At 32.8% G+C, this 27329-nt stretch overlaps 1 protein-coding gene across 2 annotated transcripts in view; it reads left to right on the forward strand.

The window, feature by feature from the left end:
- The first annotated feature begins 3008 nt into the window (after positions 1–3008).
- LOC142328760 (N(G),N(G)-dimethylarginine dimethylaminohydrolase 1) overlaps positions 3009–27329 on the forward strand; it is a 78456-nt gene continuing 54135 nt past the window's right edge. For both annotated transcript variants that reach the window (XM_075372781.1, XM_075372780.1), the window contains exon 1: positions 3009–3266. In XM_075372781.1, the coding sequence (XP_075228896.1) occupies positions 3009–3266 (258 nt within the window). The remainder of the gene's footprint in view (positions 3267–27329) is intronic.

Genomic DNA, 27329 nt, shown 5'->3' on the forward strand with positions numbered 1-27329 from the left:
ACCATAATTTGGGATGTACATTTGAGCATGATTTAGTCCTTCCACTTCCAACAGCATTCATTTGCTAAAACACAAAAATATTTAAAAATGATATGAAACAATTCCCATAATTTGGGATGTTAGTAAGTCCCACCACTGACAGCACACATTTGTTAATACATAAAAATATTTAAGAATGATATTTATGATTCCCATAATTTGGCATGTTAGCATGTCCAACCACGAGCAACAGCACTCATTTGTTAAAACATTAACATATTTAAAAAATATATGAAAAAATTACCATAATTTTAGGATGTTAGTAAGTCCCACCACCGACAGCATTCATTTGCTAATACATAAAAATATTAAAAAAAGATATGAAAACATTGTGTTTTAAATTGCTTTAATATTGGAAGGACAGGTGGAAGGAAAGAATTGTGTAGGCAGGCCACGTTTGGAATATGTAAAACAAATTGTTAGGGATGTAGGATGTAGAGGGTATACTGAAATGAAACGACTAGCACTAGATAGGGAATCTTGGAGAGCTGCATCAAACCAGTCAAATGACTGAAGACAAAAAAAAAAAATTCATTATAGCATTTATTATATACATATATATACAACATACAATAAATATGTGTTATACTACATATTCTACTCATGAAAATAATGTAAACAGTTCATATAAACATATGTCCTAAAATGCTTTGTTTGCAAGTTATACTTAGTGAAAGATTTTGCTCTGATTTAATCTACCCCTGTGAAATGAGGTCGTACTGAGATTTTTTGGACGTTAACTAAGGACCAGAATTAGTGATTTTTTAAATGGTTTTTGATCTGAAAAATGGAATTTTCACATCCAAAAAATAAATTACTTTTGTTTACATTAAAATACATTAAAAACTTTTGTTTACTTTGCTGACAAATGTAGTACAGTAATGTTTCTAAACAAAAATTCAGAATTAAATTCTCTAAAATCTTTATATGTTTATTACTCATTTAACAAAGTTATTTATGACAAATATAATAAACCAGGGTTTTTTACCTCAATTTATTGGCTTTCACCCCAGATTTCTTAAAAACTACTGCAGATACTTTTTGGGAAACTGTTATATTCAATTTTTCAGGTCAAAGACCACAAGAAATCACTAGTTATGCTCCTTAATTAACGTCCTAAAATTTCCTACCATACTGCTAGATATGAACTCAGTTTCAAAACATCCAACTCCACATTTAAACTGGTTTAAAAGTTATATGGTCCAAAATTTTCATCTTCTAGAACCAAAACTTATGCAATTACTGTTAAAATTATTTTGCCATTTATATTTGATAGTCTTGCGTTCTTTGGAAAACATTAATTATGTAATGGTAATGATAGCTCACAAAAGTGAAGTAAAATTTTTTCTGATTGTTGTAAGATATTTCAGTCAGGAGGAGATAATTCAAGTTAAACTTTTAAATTTCAATAAAGTGTCAGGTGAAACTGCTCAAATTTTGACTCAGTATCTTTGCAGTGTGTGAAAAAATACAAACTAGAAAAGTTGATTTATTATATTGCTGATAACACTAACAATAATTTTGGTGGTAAGAAGAGAAAATGAAGATGTGCTCAGAAAAGTGATTTAGATAGACCTATTTTAGGAGTTGGTTGTTCAGCCCACAATTCAGTACACAATTTGGTACAAACAGCATGTGATTCTCTACCCCTGGACATATAAGTTACTGTTATAAAAATTTATAAATATTTCACATATATACAGATGTAATGAAACTTAAAGTCTCATAGCAGCACAAGGTTCCTTAGTCTGTTACCTGCAGTAGAAAGAATTCTTTTCATTTTTGATGGCCTAAAATTACACTTCTTATCTTGTGACAAATGCCCAAAATTATTATTTGAGTTTTTGAAAATCTAGAAAGTGAACTATTTTTGAAATCTTTATATGGTACTTTACATTTATTTAATAATGTAGTTCTGAAATTGTTAGCTAATTTTATCGCAGCAACAGAAGCATTTCAGCCATATTCTGAATTAATTTGTTAACTTCAGGAAAGAAAAACCCACAAGTTTATACCATCTTCTACCACAGAATTGCTATGGACTTTAAAATAAAATAAGATTGTTCAGGAACAAAAATCCTTCTCAAGCGTAGACAATTTTTATAATTCTAGCATCCAGTACTTAAGAGTTGTGGAGAACCAGTTTTGATATTAAGTTTCAGTGGATAAATTTACAAACTAAAATTGCCTGATCTGATTTAGAAGGGAGTGCACAAATTATTAATGAAATTATAAAAGATTTCATAAATATTGATGACCTATTTGATGAACATACATTGTAGAACCAGGTAATTAAAGATCAAAGGGTTGGTTCAAGTTCTGAAAAGTACCAGATACTATTGAAGAGAAGTGGAAAGCAATTTTTAAGGTGTTTCAAAGACTGATATTTCATATTGCAATATTTCTAAAATAGCTGAGTTCACGATGTCTTTGCCTAGGACATCTGCTCCAGTTGAGAGAGTTTTTTCAATTATGGGGAACATTTGGTCTGCGGAATGGAGTAGACTTTCAGTATCTACTGTTAAACACCTGCTAAATGTTAAAATTAATTCTGAACTTACTTGTGAATTTTATGATGTAATTAAAACAAACAAACCATTTCTGAAAAAAAATCATTCTAGTGAAAAATACAACTTAATATAAGTTTAATGTAGACTTTTAAGTAATTTCAAAAATATGTTCTGGACTGGACCCAAAAAATATGGTAAGCCTATATATTGCAATGTTTTAAGTCGAAATGTTATGTAATATCAGTGTACTTATACATATGAATGATTCTAATCAACGTCTAGACAAATTTTAGTCTTGTTTTATTTTGCCACCGAAATTTTAATAGTGATAATAATAAGCAGTTTGAGTAACCTTAACGTTTAATCTTCAGAGCTGGTATTTTTTTATTGTTTTGTTGGATGCAGTGGTTTACTTGTCAAACTGAAGTGCTTAAACTTCGTCGGCGTTTATTTATAAAAATGGCGTCAATGAGGTATACTCACGGAATCGTGTGTAGAGTTCCGCTTTCATTTAGATCGCAAGGAGAAATTAATTTGGAAGAAGCTAAAAGACAACATGAAGCATATGTACGTCTTTTGCGCGATATAGGGCTCGATGTTATCGAACTTCCGCCTGATGAAACGTTACCCGAGTGTATTTATGTGGAAGATACGGCAGTTGTGTGTAATGGAATCGCCCTGATTACGCGCCCTGGTAATCCGTCACGTCTGAAAGAGGTAATTTTGAACCTTAAAATTGTACGTTTTAAGAATGTTGAATTTAATTCTGAAAAGGAGTCTGTTTTTGCAAAAGCTATTGTATTATGACCTAACCTTACAATGAGTTCGTTGGTTTTCCATAATCATATCATACAATTTTAATTTTTGAGTTACTTTCGTTACATCTCTTGTGTTAAAAAGTTCATTCTTTAGTATAGTATATAATTCAGTGAAATGTTATCGGTTATGATAAATAATTATAAGTATTATTTCGAGGTTGAGAATTCTAAGGTTCAAATTATAGTAAAGGCAGTTAGTTACTTTTATACCGATTTGAATAATAGATCGTGGATACCGGTGTTTGGCGGTTGGGTTTCAATTAACCACACGTCTCAGGAACGGTCAACCTGAGACTTTACAATCTTCTGAAGTAAGCTATTTAGGATACTGGTCGCTAAACTGTTCGAGGCTCCTAGCCGTTTGTGACATAGACATTTGGTCTTATGTTTTAGGGCGATCGAATGGGGTGGTGACGGGAGAAATGCCAAGCAAACCAATCCTCCGAAGTAATACCATACGGTGGTTTCGTAGGCAAAACAGAAAAAGAAAGTATAAAGTATGTTCTTGGTAGACTTATTACTGCCGAGTGTGAATGCAGATTAATTATTAAAATTTACTTTATGTTGAAGTTTGTATTTTCATAATTTTCCACCATTGGATAGGTTTCTGTTTTCCCCTATTAACTCTGAACATTGAACAACAAAGTGGTGGTGCTGAATGTTATTTATAGAGTTCTTGTAATTTTAGTCATTTTTTGAGATTTTGTGTCTTGAAAGAACTAAATTTTTCTTATGCTATTTCTGTCTCCTAGTTTTAATTGTAGCAGTTACCTCAGCTATAAACTTTTCTTTTTTTTTATAATGTCATACTTGCCTTCATTAAGGCTGATCAATGATCAGATTTTTAATGTTTAGATTATATTGATATGATGAGATAGTTAAACGTTTAAAATCTATTTAATGTTTAAAAAAGAAATGTTTTTCTGTTATTAGAATGCTGCTACTATTTTTTTTTATCTTGATATAATTGTTTTTATTTCATGTTTTTCAGTGAATTTCTTCAAAGTGAAAAATAACATATTCAAATAATTGTTGCTACTATTTGTAAATTTCTAGTTACTGAAAAAGTGCAATTTTATCTATTATAATTAAATTTAATATTCAAGGAAAAATAGCAGTTAGATAATGAAGAACATTTGTTTTGTCTTTTTAGTAATTACAAATATTAATCATAATCATTACATTAATGCTTTTTTCCTGTTGCGGTTTGTATTAAATTTATTCAGTAGATATAATTTTTTCAGATTTAATTAAAAAGTTTTCTTACTGAAATACAATGTTGAAAAATGTTTAGCTCGATTACCCTTAGTTTTTGCTTGAGATGGTATTAACCTTAACTTACATGCACTGTTATCTAGCTCATTGTTTTAAGAAAGAATCATGAAAATATGGTTAAAGTACATTGGATCATTCAAAATGAACCAAGAAATGTTTCAAATACCCTAACCCTGAAAATACGGAAGACAGAAGTTAAATACAGAATATTTTTATGTTTCCTGAGGCATAGGGATTATGTGTTAATGTAGCACTTTTAAAAGTCAAAATAAAAAAAATATAATTATTTCTTAGTTTAAGCTGGTTTTTTATTTTTAAAAACTTAATTTTATTGTCATTAATGTAAATATGCTGACTTAATGTTAAATAAGGCCGGTAAATCTTTTGGAAGATCTAATCTACATGATATTATTTTTGTGGTTTAATAGAAAGATGTGAGTGAGGGTGGTTTTTGAAAATGGAAAAATATCCTTAAAATTAAGTCGCATAATGAAACTCAAAAATCAAAGAGTGAATGTATTTTGTATAAAACTGGACTGTATAAGTGTATTAAGCTGGATAATACTATTTGTTAGTGAACTGAAAAAAAAAATTATTTTGCCTGAGAGAGAGCTATCGCCCATAAATAATTTATAGTAAATAAATTAATTATACATAAATAATTTACTAGTTGTTTTATTATTGTATGTCTGTAATTGAAACTGTTAAATTAAACTGAAGAGGAATATTTTTCTATATTTTACAAAAAGGTTTTCTCTATAAAATAAATGTATTGTAGGTTATTAAATTACTTTAAAATATTTTCCAGACTTAACATCCTATATAAAAATAGGGTATATTTCAGATTAAAACAAAATAATTTTCTTTAAATTAATTTTTAATTGAAATTATATTTTCCATATTACAGGAAACATGATTTCCAGATCTTAATTGTTAAGAACATCTGTATGTACGTTGAAGGTTATGATGGGATTCAAATCAGGCATGATTTGAAGCATGATTTCCAGCATTCACATGCTGGAAAGATTTTGCATTTCATTCCCACTGAAAGTTTTCATCAGGAAATACATTTGGATATAAAAATCCTATCAGATCACTTCCGACTATCTCTAGAAAAAGTAGTGAAAAAAGATTAAAAAGAAGTATATTTATAATGATTTGTAATTTTATTTAATTTTTATAGAATTAATATTTTAATTTTTTCTTTTTATTGAATTACCTTGGTTATATATTTTTAAGAATATATGGTAAAATTTATTAAATACAGTTTTTGATAAAAATGTAGGATTTTGGGTGTGTTTCTTGCTATATAATCAGGAAGTGAAAAATAATGTAAATAAAGAGAAAAATTACATTCATCCAAATAATGTTTAGAATGAAGGGTAATCTAATATATGGTATTTTATTTAATTGGAGTATGCAAATAAAATTTATAGTTTTTTGAGTAAAAATGGCTAGCGATTATTTTCTTTGCAAATTATTGTCACAGTTAGTTTTCTGATGTATCAGTGGCTTTATGCTTCAAGCCGGCATATAAAGATTTTCTTGGAAGGTGTTTTTGCAGGTGGGGAAGTGGGAAAAATAAAAATTTTTTTGAATTTTTAAAATTTTTTTTGGTTTATATAAACATATAATGATTATTTTACTATAAAACTTCATCATAAATTATCTCCACCCCAAAAATAAATCTTAGGTTTTTTTTTCATGTACAATTATTTCTCTACTATTTAAGAATAAATAACCAATGACAGGAAAGTATTACAACTTTGTTTTCAGATTTTAAAATTAAAAACCAAAGAGATTCATGTTTAAAACCTTTAAAATTTTGAGTTTAAGAGTAAAAAAATTAGGAAATTATATTATCACACTTTTTGTTATAAATACCTTTTAACTAGCTAAGAGTTGTGCTTTGATGCAGATTTGACGTGTTAGATGTTATGCATAAATGCAGATTTTGCATAAATTTTAATAAGTCAGTACAGGAACAGCTGCTGTTGTCTTTAAAAAGCAATATTTATTAATAAACATTAAATATTTATTATTAAACAGTAAACATTTTATTTAGTAATTAAACATTAAATATTTATTAATAAATATTTTGACATGTATTGACTATAAATAGAATGAATAATCTAATTAAATAAAATTTAAATTTTCTTTAGATACTGTTCCTGCAGCAATTTCTGCTCATTAATTGTATAACACAATTTAATCTTATTCCTTGAAAAAGAAATAACTTGAAAAAGAATAAATTAACTATGTTTATAAAAAAATATTATGTTTACTTTTTTGTGTGTAATTGCATCCCTTTAATTTTATATGATCAGACATTAAGTTTGATACCAAGGGTTAGTTAGTTTAACTAACTAATTAAATTAAATTTGTTACTATGTTGAACGTTAATTAATTTTAACATTGAAATTTTAATTTTTACTTTTGTTAAAAATTTAATTTGATTTTTATTAATAATAGAATAATATATTCTAAACATTTTCTTCTTATGAATTTGTTTATTCCCAAGCTAATACAAACTCATACTCTAATGTAAATATAACTTATATTAACATAAAACCTTTTTTTTATGGAATGCATTGTTGGTTTACTAGAAATTCATTCATTAATCATTTGTATTGTTAGTATTAAAAATTTCATAACAGGAATAAAATGAAAAATCTATAACAGAAAAATTATAAACTGCTTTTATCATAATTGATTCCTTGATAATTGAATCGGGTCTGAATCAGGAAAAATTAGTGCACGTTTAATCTTTAATAGTAAAATCTTAATAAAAAAGTGTGTCATTTGTCTTAATTATAATTATTGTAGCCAGTTCGAAATGAAATGCTACTTCTTCAGAAAATTATATAGGTGTTTTTAGTAATAATAAGTATTTCATGCCAGGGGACAGCAGAATGAGCAATGTATTGCAACAGATTATGCATGCTTGATGAACTAAACTCTGTAATAACAGCATACGTATGAGACATTCCAGTACATAAGCTGGTTAAAGTGTTTGAAAACAGATTGAAACATGTATGGTGTTGTATTTATGTTGGAAGAGAACATTTCAACACCTTTTATAAACTATTCCACTTATTGTAATATCCGTTTCTATAAAATAATGAAATAAAAATACAAATAATTAAGGAGGTTTTGTCATTACACTTCCATGATTCCAGTGTACAGCAACTTACTGCTTTCTGGCTGGAAAATGTATACCAAATAAGTTGATTTGAGTGTTATTTTCTGCCCTTCTTATCACCCTAACATTTGTAGTTAATATATTACAAAGTACCTCCATTCTCAAAACTACTTTTATCATCATAGCAGAAAATAACACTCAAATCATTATAATAATCCTATCAGAAATATAAAATTATGAAAATTTTATGTCAAATAAAAAAAAATATATATATATATATATATATATATAGTTCTAAGAGTATTAGCTGGTGTAAACTTTTCTGGGTCTATTGTTAAAATTGGGTTTGTGTTAATTATTATTATGAATAATATTATTGTTATTGTTATTCCTATAATGTCTTCAGTGAAAAAAGGGTGAAATGGGATTTTATCAATGTTATTTTTCTATATATATATGTTGAATTATGAACTTGAGAAAACAAAATTTTATGATTTTTTTTATTTATAATTTAATTAAATTTAATGATGGGTAAAATAATATATTTAACAAAAATTTATTTTATTTAATATTTTTTTATTAAATCAGGTTTCTTCATTCATGTGATACAAGTTACAGGTGTTTTTAAGTTAATTTGGATAGTCATATATGGTATTCATATTTAGTGTTTGCACTGTTTATATTCAGTTTATAATTAAAATAAGTGGAATAAATTATTTTAAGATTGTTACTTTCATAGTTTAAAATAGTTTATAACATAAATGTTGTTAAAGCTCATGTGCAGTTTAGGTACAAATATAAATGTAAATAAAGGTACTGGTAAGAAACATGTTTTGCTGACGTCATTTATAAAACAGTATGTGATGTCATAAGAATATTTTCATGTATGATGTCATGAAGTAAACTGCTTTACAATACTTGTTTTATGTAGGTTAACATCTTTTTCTTACATTCACATTCTTAAATGCATTATACACGGAAAATAATACAATAAATAGTTTTAAATAATTGTATTTTCTTAAATATATACCACCCACAGCTATTAAACAGTACCACATATTTGGTATTAGTATTTTGTTATCATTTTTTTTTTCTTTATTAAAATTATTTGTTACTTTGTATTACTGTTAAAACAGTTTTGTTGGTTAATGTTATGCAGTTTTTCTTAAGTTTGATACACTTCCCAATTTTTTTTCTATTATGCATCTTAAAATATTTTTTCATGTTATACAACTTTAACTATTTCTGTAATTTATTTTAAGTTTATATTTCTTAACTGCTTTAATCTTGAGTAGTTTCTTACATTACTAAATTTACTATCACTAGATGGTTTATTTTATATCTACCCATTTATTTCTTCTTTTAAGAATTCACTATAGTCTTCTTTTTTCTTCAAGTTTGAACTTGTCATTTGAATGTACAAATAATGTAGTAGTAACAAATAAACTAATTCTCTGCTTAGCTTTGATAATTTTTTCCATTGCCTGTTTAAAAAAAAGAGTATTTTTGTTTTAAAATCAAATCAAAGTTGTTTTACTGTTTGGCAAACTGGTAGCATCTCTGTGTTTCATCTGTAAGTAGCCCTGGATTTGAATCCTGCTCGTTGGGCATTTTTTTGTAAGCAGCAAAATATCGTATCATAATAAAAATATTAGGATAACTAGATATTTTACTTATTATTGCTTATTGTATATACAGTTGGCTTTCAATAATCCGACATTCTTTAGTACAACACTTACAGTATTCTGACACTTTTCATCTTAACTGCTGATTGGGTAAAAATAGAAAAAATTGTAAAAGATAATGTCAATGGTAAAAGTGATCGGAAAACATAAAAATTTGGCACATTCTTGCTAATGGAAGATGATGTGCTTTTCCTTGATTTATCCAGAAACGCTCTTTCTGGTTATTTTACTTCTCTTTCGGGTGAAATCATCAAAGAAAACGCTAAGTTTTTCTATAAAGAAATGATGAAGTAAGAAGAATTCTGTGCAAGTGACGGGTGGTTCGACAAATTTAAGAAGTGCTGTGGAATCCGTTTACTAACCACCACAGATGAGAAACTTTCTTGTAATTTTACTGCTGTCAAGTCTATAAAGAAAAATTTATAAAGACAGTCCAAGAGTTGGATCTTGGTCATGACCAGGTTTATAATACTGATGAGATGGATTATTTTGGAGGCTGCTACTGAAAAAACATTTGTCCATTTAGTTGAAAAGAGTGCTCCAGGTCACAAAATTTTGAAAAACAGAATTACATTTATGCCTTGTTCAAATGCGATTGGTACCCGTAAACTTGAATCGTATGTTATAGGCAAGTCCAAAATTCTTAGGGCTTTTAAAAACATAAGAATTCCTGTTAAATACAAAAATCAAAGTTGGGTGTGGACAATGGAAGTATTTTTTGAGTAGTTTAATGAGCAGTTTGTGTCATCAGTAAAAAAAATTCCTTAAAAACAGTTACCAGAAAAGTTTTGTTACTTTTAGACAACTGTACAGGGCACCCAGATGAGGAAGACTTAATAAAGATGGGTTAATCTGTATCTTATTTCTTCCGCCAAATGTTACGGCTATCATTCAGCCGATGGATCAAACTGTAATCCTGATGGTTAAAATAAATTACAAAAAAAGTGTAGTCTGTAGTGTAATGAGTAAATTGGAAAATACACCTATTTAATTGTTTAATAGAAATAAATCATAAAGACATTGTGTTTGATCTCACACAAGCATGGGAAAAGATTCCTGCCAAAACAATAGTGTGCTCTTGGAAAAATTTGTGGCCGACTCATCCGCTATCACATTTTTACAAAAAACTGGGGGGAAGTCCCAGTGGAAAATGAACAAATACTGATACCGAAAGTAGTGATTTCAGTCCTGATACTTAAATAAACAACATTAGGGAATTGCTATCCCAACTGTATAGTCAGGACGACTCAGAAGAACTGACAAGATAACATAAATGAATGGTTGACTGGAATTGTAGATGAAAATTATCTATTGATGATTGACTGGGAGATAATTGAAGACATACTAGATCACAATGAAGACAATAATGACAGCGACACTGTGAAACTTCGCCATCGATTGATTAGTACCGCAGGTCACAAAAGTGCTTTGAGTACGTTTAACGTGTGTATCAAGTGGGCTGAAGAAAATGAAGTGGCAGCTGCCAATATTTTAACATTAAAACGTTGGCTAGAAAATAATTTCAAACTATCCATTAAAGCAAAAAAAAAACCCAAAAAACTATTGTTAAGTAGGTGTTTAATTATGTTATTATTATTTTCTTAATCAAATTACATCAGTTACTCAAATTAATAAATGCATATGGAAAATACGTTTTCTATTGGTTATTTTATTGAAATTTGGGTAATTTCAGTAATCTGACACCAGGGCTGCTCGATATGTGTAAGATTATTGAGAGCCTACTACATAATATTTATTTAAAATCTGTTAAAATAATTTTTATTAAAATTATAAAACTAATCATAATGTTCATTTTACTTCTTTTTTATGATTTAACAGATGTCTTATGTTAGTATTTTTTTTATTATGTTTTTCAAAATAAATATGATTAAAATCTGCTTTGAATGGCTTCATCTTTGTTAATTAAATTAATAGATAAAAAATAAATAAACATTTTTTAAATGTGTAGTTTTATTTATACATATGTACATATGCATATCTAAAAGTTAATATAATAAATAAGTGTCTTGTCTGTTTAGTGTCTCTCCTGAACAGATGATCCAGGGGGGTCATTATTTGGTTTTTACCCCGATTTAAAATTAAGATATTTGTATTTGGGAATAGATTAGGAGTTCTGTCTTACCCAATAGGCATTTCAGTCATAGGCTTATTGTGCAGGTACTGGACATGAGACAGATTTCCTGGTAAATCTTATTTTCAAATATAAAAATTCTTTATGTGATGTCATATAAAGTGTTTACGTATTATGTAAACACCGATTTAAGATTTTTCTCTTAATCCTTTTCAACTGTTTATTTCATAAAATTAATTTTATTTATTACCGAGGTTAAAAATCGTGTTAGTAATTTTATTTTAAGTGTCAGATGCACCCCCTTCCCATCACAGATTTGACTTCAAAGATTAACAACTTGAAGCCCAAAATGACATACGTTTTCTTCTTTCATAATATTAATAATGCTATTAAAAACATATAAATGCATTTTAAATGTGTGTAAAACAGACATGTCTTGTTACCAATTTTAATATTAAGCAAGTACACATTTAAAATCTTTCTTCAATAAAAATTATGATTCATTTTAAATATTTGTTTGCAAAACTGTATCTTGTAAACATTTTATCTTGTCTGTGTATGTTAGATTATACGATAATTATCGTACTCTTCATTCTGTATACAGACTGCATAATGCATACATATATAAACACTTGCCCTTGACACATCCCCACTGTATAACTGCCATTGTAGATGTGTGTTTGTCTAATGTGTATTTAACTTTATAACACAACATTATTTCTCCTTGTGAGAACTACGCTTAGGAATAATCCCCACAATTGGGGTCAGTATAAAAACCAAAAGAACTCTTTTCAGTCGTTTAGTAGAGGTGATTTACATATTGCATTGTTTCTTAACAAAAGTGGTTCATTCATTTTTTACCTTATATTATCTATCCCAGTTTTTCTTATAGTTGTAATCTATAAGCACCTGTGATGCAATAAGCATTTGTCAGAATATTAATGTTCATTGTACAACCAGCCACTCTGATGAACAGAGTGAAAATCTCACTTTTAAAGCTGATCATCTCCTGCGTTTTGGTAGGCTTGGGATGTCGGTTTGCAACAGTACATTTGGTTGAGTGAAGAAGGCAACAGGAAACTTCTTTACATCTGACTTTCCTTAGTAGTATGGCATGAGATTCTTGTCATCTTGAAAATGGATATGCGAGTTTCAGAAATGTCTTAATTCATTAAGCAAAACTTATTTGATATAAAGGCATGTATAACAATTAATATTATTTCTCCTTGTCAGAACTACTATTGAGAGAAATTTCGGTAGTTTGGGGGGGGTGATGAGGCGGAGGAGGTGGGGGTGGTCATGATAAACCCCCTAAAGAACTTGTTTTCTGCTTTTAGGTAGAGACAATGTACAAACTGCATTGTTTCCTTTTTGATTAAGATTTTTAACACTTTACATATTTTTTAGTAATATTGGTAAAATGAATGAATAAATGCCAGACAGTTACTGTAAGTAGGATTCAATTTTACATTAATGAGAAATCAACATGCTACCTTTGAATGGAGATGGAGTGGCTAGAAATCATTGTTTAGGAGAAAAATTAATGCGGTTAAAAAGTTGTAGTAAAGCGGTTTGTGGCTTTGAGATGAAAATCAATGAATTGAGATGAGTTGTGTAAATAATATAATCTGTTAGAAGAACAAGATGACATTAGTGTCCTTCATTTCAATTTATGTTTGTATTTATTTCTAAAGTTATTTCTGTTGGTTGAAATAGAGAAAAGACATTGAAGATGATGTATAAATGCTGGATAGGTGGGGAGGAGTGGTTGAGTTGCACCTGAATAATGGAATGGATTAAGAGGTCAGTCATTTCAGGTGGAGCTTGTTAGTATTTGAGGGAGTCAAAAGCCCTTCAATCTCCCCTTGTTTTGTTTGTTATTGTTGTTTTTGAAGTAATAAGTGTCATCTGCCATAATTCTGTGTTTTTAAGGATGTTTCAAGATGTTCAGTGAATTATTGTGGAGTAAAAACCAAATGAGAGATGTTTTAAGTATTATATTTACACCAAAATATCCTTCATCAATAAATATTCTCAATAGTATATTTTTTTATTTATAAATTTTTATTTTTAGATAATACCTTACAACTCATCAATTCAGTAAGTACCATTTCCAGATGAAATTGAACTAGTTCCAAATCAGTGTTAACCAAATCCCAATAACCAAATTAAATCACTGAGATTTTTTTTGTCTTCAGTCATTGGACTGGTTTGATGCAGCTCTCGAAGATTCTCTATCTAGTGCCAGTCATTTCATTTTGAAATACCCCCTACATCCTACATCCCTAACAATTTATCTTACATATTCCAAACGTTGCCTGCCTGCACAATTTTTCCCATCTACCTGTACTTCCAATATCAAAGCAACTATTCCAGGATGCCTTAAGATGTAGCCTGTAAGTCTGTCTCTTCTTTTAGCTATATTTTTGCAAATTCTTCTTTCTTCATCAATTTGCTGTAACAACTCTTCATTTGTCACTATCCATCCATCTGATTTTTAACATTCTCCTATAACACCGCATTTCAAAAACTTGTTATCTTTTCTTCTTAGGTACCAGGTATTGTCCAAGTTTCACTAAAATATAAAGCTATGCTCCAAACATATACTTTCAAAAATGTTTTTCTGATGTTTAAATTAATTTTTGATGTAAGCAAATTATATTTCTGACTGTAAGCTTGTTTCACCTGTGCTATTAGGCATTTTATATCGCTCCTGCTTTGTCCATCTTTAGTTGTTCTACTTCTCAAATAACAAAATTCTTTTACCTACCTCCATAGTATTTTCTTGTTGTATTTTTGTATTCATTGGTTCATCTACTTTATTTCTCCTACCTTTCATTTCTTTTGTTTTGTTCTTGTTTATTTTCATGTGGTAGTTCCTGCATAGGACTTCATCCATGCCATTCATTATTTCATTAAATTTTTTTTACTCTCAGCTATGTTACGATGTCGATAGGATGCCCGTGTACAACAGTGTTGTGGTAGATTTTAGAGCGAGGGTGGACTGTATGTGTTCATAGGTGATAAATGAAGACAACACCTTGTTGATTACTGAAGGATTGTTTAATTGTATGCCGTCTTGGCGGTTTAAAATAATTTTGCAACATATAACTTAGCAAACATAAGCTAAATAAAACTTAAAATAATGTTCATCCGAACAAGAATTGAGAGAGTCCATCCGGAAACGACCGCCTTGGGTCAGGTATGAGTGTAGACTGGTTTAAGATGCTACATACTGTGCTGGAGGGAACAGCTAGTGATGTAGAGTAATGATGCTCTGATGACCATAGTTTGCTGTAGGCACCCTAGCCACTGCTAGGCTTCAGCACCTGATGGCAAGAGGGGTGAAACATAACATGCTAAAATTACAATACATGCTTCCAGTTGCACAGTACTCAGAAGATTGAGTGATGTTGATGTGGCCGTTTAAGTCTTCCTAACCTATGCTGTTAACAGCTACTGAAAGAGCTGCTGCTCTCTTTCAGGAATCATTCCTTAGTCAGGCTGTCAACATAATATCTAGCAATAAATCTAGATGTAATTTATCTGATACCTTGCAGTATCGCTCAGCTTTTTCCATGTCTACATTCTTCTATTATGATTTTTAAATTGGGTGTTGGCAAGAACTAAATTATTCATTGTGCAGAACTCAGTAAGTCGGTCCCTTCTTTCATTTCTTTTGCCCAGTCCATATGCATCCACAATATTTCCTTCCTTGCCTTTTTTGATGCTTGCATTCCAATCTCCAACTATGATTAAATTTTCATCCCCTTTTATGTATTTAATAGCTTTGTCAATTTCTTCATTACACACTCTCCCTCATCATCATCATTGGCACTTTTAGGCATATAGACCGTTAACAATCGTCAGCTTAGGTTTTAATTTTATCCAGATTACTATAATACTATCACTGTGCTTTTTGAAATACTTTACTCTCTTCCCTATCTTGTTCATTACAAAACCTACTCCTGTGTGTCATTTATTTGATGCTGAGTTAATTATTCTAAAATTACCTGACTAAATGTTGTTTTGCTCTTCTAACCAAACCTTACTAATTCCTAATACATCTACATTTAACGTCCCATTTCCCTCTTTATATTTTACAACCTATCAATCTTTCTTAGACTTCTAACATTCTGTGCTTTTACTCATAGAATGTTATTTTTTAATTTTCTGGTGACCTCTTCCTTAGCAGTCCCCACCTGGAAATCTGAACAGGGTACTAGTTTACCTCTGGAATATTTTACAATGGAAGGCGTCCATCTTTTTTACATGAAAATGCAGAGAGCTACGTTTTCTTGGAAAAAAAACAACTAATGGAATAGTTTTTCATTGCTTTCAGCTACTCAGTACTCAGAAGATCGAGTGATGTTATATGACTGTTATAAGTCTTCCTGACCTATGCCCTTAATAGCTACTGAAAGAGCTGCTGCCCTTTTTCAGGAATTATTTCTTAGTCAGGCTCTTAACAGATACCACTATGATATTGTTACACCTTCGGGCCAGCTACTCTGTATCACTAAGCACTCAACAAGCCCTCTCACCATCGGCAAGGTCTCATGATTCATAGAGGGGGACCACTAACTAATAGAATTCAAATTTATTTTAAATTAACCCTCACAGAAATTGTTATCTGAATTCGAGATTATCACCGAATTTAATTAGATGTACAGTGACTTAATGTTTAAATTAATCTTTTAATTTGTAGTAAACATCTTTTTTCTGTAATAAATAAGCCAAGTTTCTTCTTCGTAGAGAAGCTATGATATTTTGTTTTATAATGAAAAGCAGTAGTCAGTAGTTAATTTGTTACTGAATACTGTGCGGTCCAGTAAAAAAAAATATTGAGTTTTATAAAAAAGATTTTGGTTCCCAAATCTAGGGGCAATAATCTCCTAAATTGACTTCTTATTAATCCACCGTGTGACTTTAGTCTCCCTACAATTTCTGAAAAGTTTCCATATCTTTGGACTTCTGTTTTTTAAATTATGTATAATTATTCCATAGTATCTTGTTTTATCTCTTCTACATCTTTGAAATGATGATCCTTGAGAACCAATTTCATCTTTGGGAAATAAGTAAATCTATTGCACAAAGCTAGATCTTATGAGTATGGAGCTTGCCCTGGGATGCTATGTTTGGCTAAAAATACTGTGCTGGCCAAAAAATACTGGAGTGTTGTTATGAAAAACCAATTTTTTTCTGCATATAGCATTTCACAAATGGCAAAAAATGTACATTTTTATTATGGTTTGTTCCCATTTACCTTATTCATCATGAAAAATGCTCTCTTAATAGAAAAAAATATATTCACCATTGCCTTCATTTGGTTGTGAAATTGCTGAACATTTTCATTTTGGAATTTCAAGTAGAGAGTTGGCTATCTTTACTACAAAGATTGGGGTTTTGTCTCTGTAAGACTTTGAACCACAAAATTCTCATCTATTTTTTCCAAGTATTTAATGTAATTTGATGACCACTCATTTTTTTTTTTTAACAGTCGACTGAGGTAAGTTAGCTCCAGTCTGTGACTAGTCCCTCCATCATCATAATACTTCAAGATCAAGAGCTTTGTTACTCCCATTTCCTTACTTTAACTAGTTTGCTTAAGAGTCCTTGTACTTTTTAAACAGGAACAGATTTTATTATAGCTATAACGCATATACAATAGGCCAAAGTCAGATTTGCCTTTTTCTTTGAGAGTTATCATCTATATCTATACTGTTTTTTGTTTTTTTTTAATGAGATGTGCGGAAATCGACTGCTGTGATCATTTAGCCGAATAAAAATTTGTAGCGTATGAAAAATGCCATGCCTGACCGGGATTCGAATCCCGATCTTCCGCGTGAAAGTCTAAGACGCTACCACTCGCGCCACGGAGATCGGTATCTATTTTATTATATAAAGAGGAACAGGGTTTTTGTTTGTTCGGGATAAACAAAAAACTACTCGATCAATCGTAATAAAATTTTTACCCATGATTGCGTAACTGAGAAGGTGTTTAGATATATTTCATTTCGAAAAATTTCAGGGGGTTAAATGTATATATATATATATATATATATATATGTCTTTTCCGTCGTAATTGTAATGTTGAACGTCTAGGTAAAGTATGGTGAAACACCATACTCCGATGAGTTGAGGCGTTTAGTACTGAACAAAATACCACCTGCCCTTCCTCTTTCAGTCCGAACTCCGGAAAACGTAGACAGAGTGAGAAGGGCAGTTCTTTCTATCCGAAACGATCCGCTAGGCGATAGGCTGTAGCGCTGGATATGTCGCGTCGTTCGCTTCATCGCATCTTATACGGTGATCTCAAATTTCACCCGTACAATATAATAATCGTTCAGCAGCTAACTGAAAGAGATTTTGTGCAACGCAAAGAATTTTATGACATAATGAACGCCATTCTTACGGAAATTGCAAACGACCTAATAATGATGAGTGATGAAGCGCATTTGAATCTGGACGGCTAGTTCTGTACATTTAACCGAAAATAAATTATTCTCGAAAGACCTAGATGTAATAACAAAAGAAGAAATAGAATAAAGAAAAGAATATAAAAAAAGCAATACACTTTCCCGCTTTAAACCACAGTTACCGTTATTTACCAACTGAAATAAATAAATGGGATTTATTAATACCGGGTACACAAGGGGTATGCAAAAAATATCAGGTTATTAAACATAATACAGAAATGTTAGTAGATAATATAGTAGGGACACATTTTAATTCAGCTGGAACTGTAATACAAGACAGAAAAACATATCCGGGTATTATATTAGGACAGCTATATGCAGAAGACGAAACAGGTACCATGAAATTTAAATATTTTGTTAGAATAAGCACTTAACTACACTTAATACATCACATGAAGCCAGATTACCACAATACAGAAACAAAGGACATATTACATATTACAAAGGACAAGTTTTTCCATTACCAAATATTACAACAACTAAAAAGGATGACATATTTCATCACGTTTGTGTTCCATTTGAAATAGATACAGATAATTAATTGAAAAATAAATGTATATATTGTAAATATTTTATTTAATAGTTATAAATAATTATGAATATATTGTAAAAAAATATTATGTAACTTAAAATATTATATTAACTGTAATTAATTATATAGATTATCAAGACATGGAAAATAACAGACTAAATGTCAAGGACAATAAATGTTTAATATGGTAATCCGAGTTATTTATTTGCTTATTTTCCTACTCCTGTCATCCTACTGATGTAATCAATGTCTGTTATGAACCACGTGTTTATCACTAACACGATGTCCTAATGGAGGTTGCTTATTGTCAGTAATCCGTCTGTGACTCTGTCGGATGATGGCCAAGAGGAGGAGTGATAGTAGTCGACTCTCATCGGGTCTTCCACTATCACTTCTTTTTTGGGTTCTTCGTAACTGTACTACAGATGTTTCTAATAGACACACGAAGAACCCCAAAAAAAGAAGTGACAGTGGAACGAGAGGGTGATCCCGATCGGCGTGCGGCCCTAACTGCAGATTACCGCAGAGCGAGGGCTCGGTACTTTCATAGCATTAGGTCCTCCAAGCGTAACACCTAGCGCTCCATCGTTCAGGGCGTTGTTTATAGAGCCCTTGGACATAAGCGCAGTAAAGATATCCTCTTGTCAGCCTTGACAACCCGCGAGGGTTTGGTAATTGATAAGGACCGTGTCCTTAATATTTTGTTGAATGATTTGCTCCCGGATGACACTATGATGGGGAGGTTTCGTACCACCGGCGTGTCAGGCGGGAAGTCACGATTTTCGAGACCGACTTACCATCTTCTGGGATCACAGAGATGGAAGTGCGCCAGTTGATCTATAGTATGGCACGGCACAAGGCCCCCGGATATGAGTGTATCACAGTGGAACTCCTTGTCCGAGCGCTTTCAGTAATCCTTGATCCTCCTTGGTTACTCTTCGCCGGCCACTTTCCTGCGTGTTGGAAGGAAGCGTGGAAACTTGGTGTTCAAAGGTGGTGACAAAGATCCCCTACTGTTAGTTCTTCTTACCGTCCACTAACGCTCTTTTCTTGGCAAGGTTTTTGAGAAGGTCCTATTTTTGCGTATTAATGTTAGATCGGCCACTGATCGTTTGCTAATGGACAACCAGTATGGTTTCCGACCGGGCAAGAGCACTAAGGATGCCATACTAAAGGTGATGTATATAGCTTCCTCTAGTCCATGTAAATATGTATTGGAGATTTTTCTGGACATATCCGGGGGATTTAAGAACTTATGGTGGCCCTCTGCCGTTTCAGATGCAGAAGCGTAAGTGTACACGAAATGAACTAGAAGTGCTCTCAAGTTATTTCAGCAATCGGATAGTTTCCCTGCGTGACGGCGGCTCGGAGGTTCGTAAGGCCTTAACTAAAGATGCCCTCAGGGCAGTCTTCTGAGTGCCCCTCTTTGGATCATAGAATTCGATTCGATATTGCGTTTAAGGTTACCATGTGGCTGTTGTGTCATCACGTATGCTGACGTCGCGCTGCTACTGATTGAAGGGGACTCGCGTAACGAAGTAGAGTTCAGAGCTGCTTGTACTTGTGAGACACTTCGACTGTGGATTCTCCAACATAAGATGATTTTCTGCCCAGAGAATACCACAGTGATGTTGCTTAAGGGCCGATTGGCTGCTATCCGACGAATCCGGGTCCGGATGGCTGGGCTCCCCATTCGGTACGTTACGACCCAAATATATCTGGGTGTTATCCTTGATGAGAATTTTCGGTTCAAGGAACATCTACAGTATTTAGCAAAAAAGGCCGCTGACGCTTTTTGTGGAATTCGTAGTCATTCAATCCGATTGGGGGTTGAATTACCGTACCATGCATATCCTTTAAAAAGATGTCAGCGAAGCTATTATGCTGTATGCTACGCCTGTCTGGGCTTACCATATGGCTTTTAGGTATTGCGCGGACATTTTGCTGCGGACCCAGCGACTCCTCTTGCTGGTTGTTAAGAGGCTGTTATAGAACAGTCTTGCGTGAAGCAGTCTGTGTTATAACTGGAGTCAAACCAACAGCAATCTTGGCTAATGAGCGTAAGGAACGCTAAATTCCAAGGTAAATAACCTATCGACGTCAGAACGAAAGCAGGAGATTGAAGACCAGGGCCTTGCGTCTTGGCAGATCAGGTGGGACGAATCCCCCACAGGGGTACACTCATGGTATATTTCCTATAGTGTCTGATTTAGGTACCATTGGATGGGTCTCCCCCAATCGGTATATCATACAGTTTCTTTCCGGGCATGGTGCCTTTCGGGCAAGTTTGGCTAGGTTTCGTTTGGTGGAATCGAGTCAATGCCCGGGTTGTAGAACTGATAATACAGTGGGCCACGTCCTCTACGTCTGTCCCCGATACAAGCCAGTTCACGAGCTGTTAGGGAACTTGAGAGAATACATTCCTTTCTGGATCTCCGTATAACTAGATGATCCGCGAGGAGTGGTCTATAGTGGCTGGTTTTCTTCGCGCCCTTGCGATGTGTAGGTCTGCAGAGGGAGTTTAATCGAGGTACTCGATCGTGGTAGGATCCCGTGTAGTTAGGGTTCCGGCTTAGGCGTTGGATTGATTGGAAGTAGGCGCCAACCAATATTGGTATTCGTGATTCGCTTTGAGGCTTCCGCTGGTGGGGGTGGCCGCGCCGCCGGAGTATGTTAACCCTTGCGACCTGGGGCATGGCTTCCTTCCACCGGTGGCGATCTTGATCGTGACTTGGTAATGCCACGCGAGACACCATGATGGAACCGGGTGGGTGTGCGGGGTTTGTTCCCGGCTCCTGCGCGGACCGGAATGAGGTTGCATTCGGCTTGTTAGGTGACCTAAATTGGTCGACTTAATTGGGTGTAGGTCTGAATATCTATATTGCGTAAAACATAATTGGTATGATTGTAACACTGATTTAACTTTCAACTCGTTAGTTTTCTGAGGCATTCACAGTCACGAACGGTGCTGTCAAATCTGGACTAGGCGCGGGGTTCGCGCTTCTGCGGTTTCGGTCAGTTAATTTGAGGGAATCATGAGGGGCAGACTAGGTGGGATTAGACGGTTGATGGGCGTTACACGCATGTTCTTTTCCCTGATATGAGGAGTCTGTGGGGTGCTTCTTGTGTGTCTCCTAACAAGTATATAACCAGTTTCTTTCCATGGCAGACCATCGTGCTTTTAGGGATAGGTTGGCTCATTTCAGCTGATTCAGGTCTGTCTCTGTGGGGTGATATATTAAATGATGCCTTTCATGTTTTATGTCTGTTATCGGTATGATGAAAGATGATTAGAGGTAGTGAGGCAGCTTGAGGATATTGGGTCTATTTTAGATTTAAATGTTAAGTGGAAAAGCCAGGCTTTTCCAGTCAGTTGTGAACTTCATGAAATGCTTGGTTCTTCAGCAAGTTGCAGAGGGTGTATAGGATAGAGAGTTCGAGTTACCCAGGTGGTTAGGGTTTGCTTTGGCGTTCTCTTGTCGCCAAGATAGCTGTTCTGTAGTTTTATACTTTTATTTCATTGGTCAAAATTTTAATATTTTATTCCTACTCAGTTCTTTTCTTTAAGTAGTTTGTTTTTGGTTTTGTGTTGTGTTTATTGATTATATTTTCTTACACCGATGGAAACCGCTGATAAAGCCCTTCAGGGCTAGGTATGGAGGGCTGAATTATGTAGAATCAATTTTTTATACAATACCATATGTTGTACGGAGAAAGGTTTGAATCGTCTGGATCGGTACATTCACCGTAGCCGATTGGACTACAAAATAGCGGAGACCTTGTTACCGCAACAGTTTGTTGTGGCGAACACATTCGGAAGATCGTTCAGGGCAGTTTCACTTACATCATTCTGCCCTGAGTTCGTGAGATATAAGTTGCTGGTAGAAAATAGCCTTTTCTTATAAAGAGTTAGGTATACCTGGAATAATTCTTGTGACACTCCCCCCTCTGGAAATGATAATGTCAGGCTCAGTCTGTTATCACACCTCCCAGATAGTGCACTACGACAACTTTTGTGCATCTATAGTAGAATATTCTCTAAGCAGGTATTTCCAGATTCTTGTCAGAGGCACTGGTAATCCCCATACTGAAACTTGCTAAAGATAAATCATGCTCCATAAGTTATCATTCTATCTCTTTGACCATTATTCTGTGCAAGGTGATAGAACGAATGGTAAACCACCATCTAGTATGGTACCTTGAGAGAAACACCCTAATTGCCCCAGAAAAATATGGTTTGTGCCAGGGTAGATCATCTATTGATCATGTAGTTGCCCTGAAAGCTGCTATACAAAACACCTTTTTATTTCCCCAATGCCTCGCTGTATTTTTCGATTTACAAAAGGCATGTGACACAGCATGGAGAAGAGGAATCCTAGATACATTTCATGAATAGGGTGTACAAGGCAATCTCTTTGCATTTATCAGGGATTTCCTCAGTAGTCAGTCCTTTTGAGTTCGGGTTGGAACGACGGTATCTGAAAGTTTCACACTAAAAATGGAGTACCCCAGGGAAGTGTCCTTAGTATTATTTTGTTTGCCGCAGCCATAAATAGTATAACAAACTGCATGTGAAAACTGGTTGTGTTCTTTATTTGTAGCTGATTTTTCTATTTATGTAGTATGTAGAATGTTAGCTACAGGTGAGAGGCTGCTTCAAAACACAATAACCCGTTTAGAATATTGGCGTAAATCTAATGGAATTATGTTTTCTCCAGAAAAACAAAGTGCATTTGCTTTTCCCAGTTGAGGGGACATGTTGACTCTCAACTCTATTTACATGGTGATCCAGTTGAGGCATGCATTCGAGTTAGATTTCTATGAATGTTTTGTTAGACCAACAACTAACATGGGTAACACATTTGAGTGAGCTGAAGGTAAAATATCTAAAAATGTTAGATATGTTGAGGGCTTTATCTAATACCTGTTGGGGAGCCAGTTGTATATGCTTGTTGCGCTTCTATTGAGGTCTGGTCCATTCTCGTTTAGACTATGACTGCATAGCTTATTCATCAGCGCGGGGCCACTGCTCTAAGATGCTCGATGCAGTCCATCATTCATTCATCCGTTTTGTCATGGGTGCATTTTGCTCAAGCCCTGTGGTAAGTCTGTTGGTGGACAGTAGTGAGCCATCACTTTTAGAATGTGCAGAAGCATATTTATGTTCCTCTGGGGCTTGGATTAAAGCGCAACCAATTCATCCAACCTTTGGTGTGGTATTCTCCAACCAGCATATTAATCAATACCAGGAACAGTCAAGATCTACTGCTCTGCTAGGCATCAGAGCTCAGCGCTTTTTCTCAGCTTTGAGCATACAATTACTTCCAGTCCTTACTGTCGCTCCATGTTATTATCCTCATTGGCAGCCTTCTCATGCTAATTACTGCTTTGTGCTTTGTCAGTATAATAAAAAAGAACACAAATCCGGTTATCTTAAAAAATTAATTTTATAATATTAAAAATAATGAATCCTGATGTTAGAGTTTCTATGGACGGCTCTAGAAACGTTGATTCTGTTGGTTGTGGTTGGGAACAGAACATACATGTTTGGCTTTCCCAGCATCACCAGTATTTTCATTGTAGAACTGTATGTCATTAATAGGGCATTACAAAATTAATTTGGGCATTAGCCCAGAATTTTAACATTTCCATTTTTCCTCAGATTCCGCGAGTGTCTTACAGGCGATTAATGATGGTGTACCCCAGACATTTTGTTGTCTGAGATTCATTGTGTTGTTTCGCAAATGAATCACCGTAATACAAAAGTGAGCTTTTGCTGGATCTCCAGCCTTGTAGGAATTTCAGGCAATAAGCGCACAGATAATGTGGCAAAAGAACCTTGCTTTCAGCCTACTTTTACCAATCGTGTTGCTTCCAGTGATCTTGTCTGTTTACTGAAGAGGGTAGTTCACGATGAGTAGCAAAGTGAATGGTATAATACCATGAACAATAAACTTTGCTGATTTAAGAACACTGTTTCACCGTGCAGCTTCTTATGTAGAAATAACCGCATAGAGAAGGTTATTATCTGCCATTTACGAACAGGACTCACTACTCTCTCGTTGATATCTGTTGACGCAAGCAGATGCACCCCTTAGTTCTTGGTGTGACTGCGAATCAACAGTGTACAACATCCTTCTGTTAGATGGTATTGTGTTGTAAATTTAACCTAAAGGTTAATATATGAACTATTCTAGGAGATAATTAAATGTTATCTTATGTTTTACGTTTACTTAGGGCCATTTGTTTACATTGAAGTAATTGAATTACAGTAATGAGTTTCAGATACTCATACCGATTGCTGTAAAGCAGATGGTTTTTTTTTTGTTAATTGAGATATACCATGTGATTTATCTTGTTTATTACAAAAGTATTGTTTCTGGGCGATAATAAAAAAAACAAACTTGTATTTGAATTATTGTAGTATATTCTAGCCATTCATGCTATTTGCTGCATAGTATTTTTATTAATTACTTTAATTGATGTATATAATGTTATATATCTTTATTTATTATAACAAATATGTCGTGTTTGGGCCATGATAATGTGAAAGCGATTTTTGCTCCTCTCAAAAAAAGGTACACTCAGTCTAACAGATTACAGTTATTTGGAATATATATAGATATATATAACATTTGTTTCTTATCGTATCATGCGAGAACCAACCAACTGATTACTTTCAAATTTGCAGGATACATTTGTGTTATCCCATGAAAGCCATTGACTGATGCCCTAGCTATGTTGAAAAAAAACCTTTTTTCCAATTTTATGCTAACATCCAGCACACCGACCCCTGGCACATTGGGAGTGGTGAGTGATGCGAAATCTGTGGTGATGGGGTAGACTCTGGGAGGCCCCGAGGAGCCCCTGAGTTGGCTCTGGGATTTGTCTGTGCTAATGTGAGCCCAAGGGTCCATTTTTTGGTTAGATGGGCCTGCTAGTGGTTAATATCCAGCCAGTCCTTGAGTGAACAAAGTAAAGATTTTGCTTATAGGGTTGAATCTCATCTACATGTTACTGGCGGGGCATTTTCATGAGCAGCAATTTAATGTGGGTTTGTTTTGATTTTTTTATTTCTATTTCTTATTTTTTTAAGTAACAGGAAGCCACTTGATTCTTTACTTGTCTTGGTAATCTTTGCATTGGATGTTTAATATTCTTAAGACTGATGTAGTTACTTGTATGAGTAAATTTTGTCTCATGTTATTTACAACCATTTCATTTATGATATACAACAAATTATAGATCAATATTTATGTATTTTTAAATTATGTATAGAAAATGAAATGAGGTTTTATTTTAGTGATGTTAAAAGAATTGCAACATTGTTTGTTATCAGTTGGTAATAATAATTTATCACACATTGTTTATTATAAAATTATTGTGAAATAAACAATACAGCTATATTATTAAAATTGTGACTAATTAATAATCTTAATATTAATTTGTAGGTTTGTGAAAGTAACGTATGATTGGAGTATTCCTGTGAAAGGTTAGCTGTTGTTTTTAATGTAAGACAATTAGTGTGTGTCATTTAAAATTCTATACCATATTACTTTACCAGTTTATCATATAAAATAGAGAAACTATAAAGACCCTTTGTTTATGTACTTTGTGTGTGAGTGTGCGTGTGCATGCATGCATGCATTTGTGTGGCAGAGGAGAGAGAGAGTGAGAGAGAGAGTCAGAGAGAGAGAGAGAGAGAGAGAGAGAGAGAGAGAGAGAATGGTGCAATCTTTATGATTTAAAATTTATCAGTATTGTTAGAACTATATAAGTGTTATAAGATCTCTGTGTTTTCATTAAAATATATATTTCATCCATTTAAGATATCTTTTATGGTGAATTATTAATTTTATGCTGTTTTTAATATTGAGGATATATTTAAAGTATATTTAAATAATATATTATTTTGTAACAAAAAACAAAACAACTGCTTCATTATCATATTGGATGTGAAATACCAAAAAGCTTCACACAGTCTTGTCACACTGATCCCTTTGTTGAAACTTTTACTTAGGTAGTTGTTAAGATGTGATAAGTTGTATTATTGTAATTGGGGAGTCAATTTATGGGCTGATGTTTTGTTTCTTGATTATTAATATGTAAAATAAAACCAAAAAGATCTGCATGACTCTGTGACAGAGTGAACGATGTTTTCATCTATCACAAGGGTGGTTTTTGGTCTAAATCCTGATATAGAAATCTGGGTATTCCTAAACTTTATCTACCTTTAAATCAATTTCACTTTCATAACAAATCCGGTATTTTTAAAAACAAACTTAAAACTACTTTTAGAATAAAAGTATTTATTTTTCTTTCTTTTTAATACTTTCTAAAAGTATTTATTTTTTCATGGATTTGCACAATATGTCTAAAAATAAAATCTTTGTATATAGAAACTGACTACTTTTAAATATGTTTTTATTTTCTTCATCTTAATAATCAGTTGCTTAATAGAATTATGAAAACTGAATAGAACTGTGTGGTCTAAATTATCTAGTTCACGGAAATATGAGTTAGGTAGTGAGAAAGTATCTACTCTTTGCTCATTTTAATTAGAGTTGTAGGGTTGTTTGTCATTGTACTTGTTTATCAGGAGCTGTTATCTTGAGAGGATTGCAATTAGTGACCTAAGAAATGAGCTGGTGTCAGCCTTTTCTATTAACTATGTATAAGTTTTATGTCATACCTATGTTACCAGCTTAATGTTACCATAAAAACAATGAAACTCACTTAAGATTTACATATTATTTA

This window comes from Lycorma delicatula, chromosome 8, assembly GCF_047948215.1.
Source record: "Lycorma delicatula isolate Av1 chromosome 8, ASM4794821v1, whole genome shotgun sequence".
Lineage (NCBI taxonomy): Eukaryota > Metazoa > Arthropoda > Insecta > Hemiptera > Fulgoridae > Lycorma > Lycorma delicatula.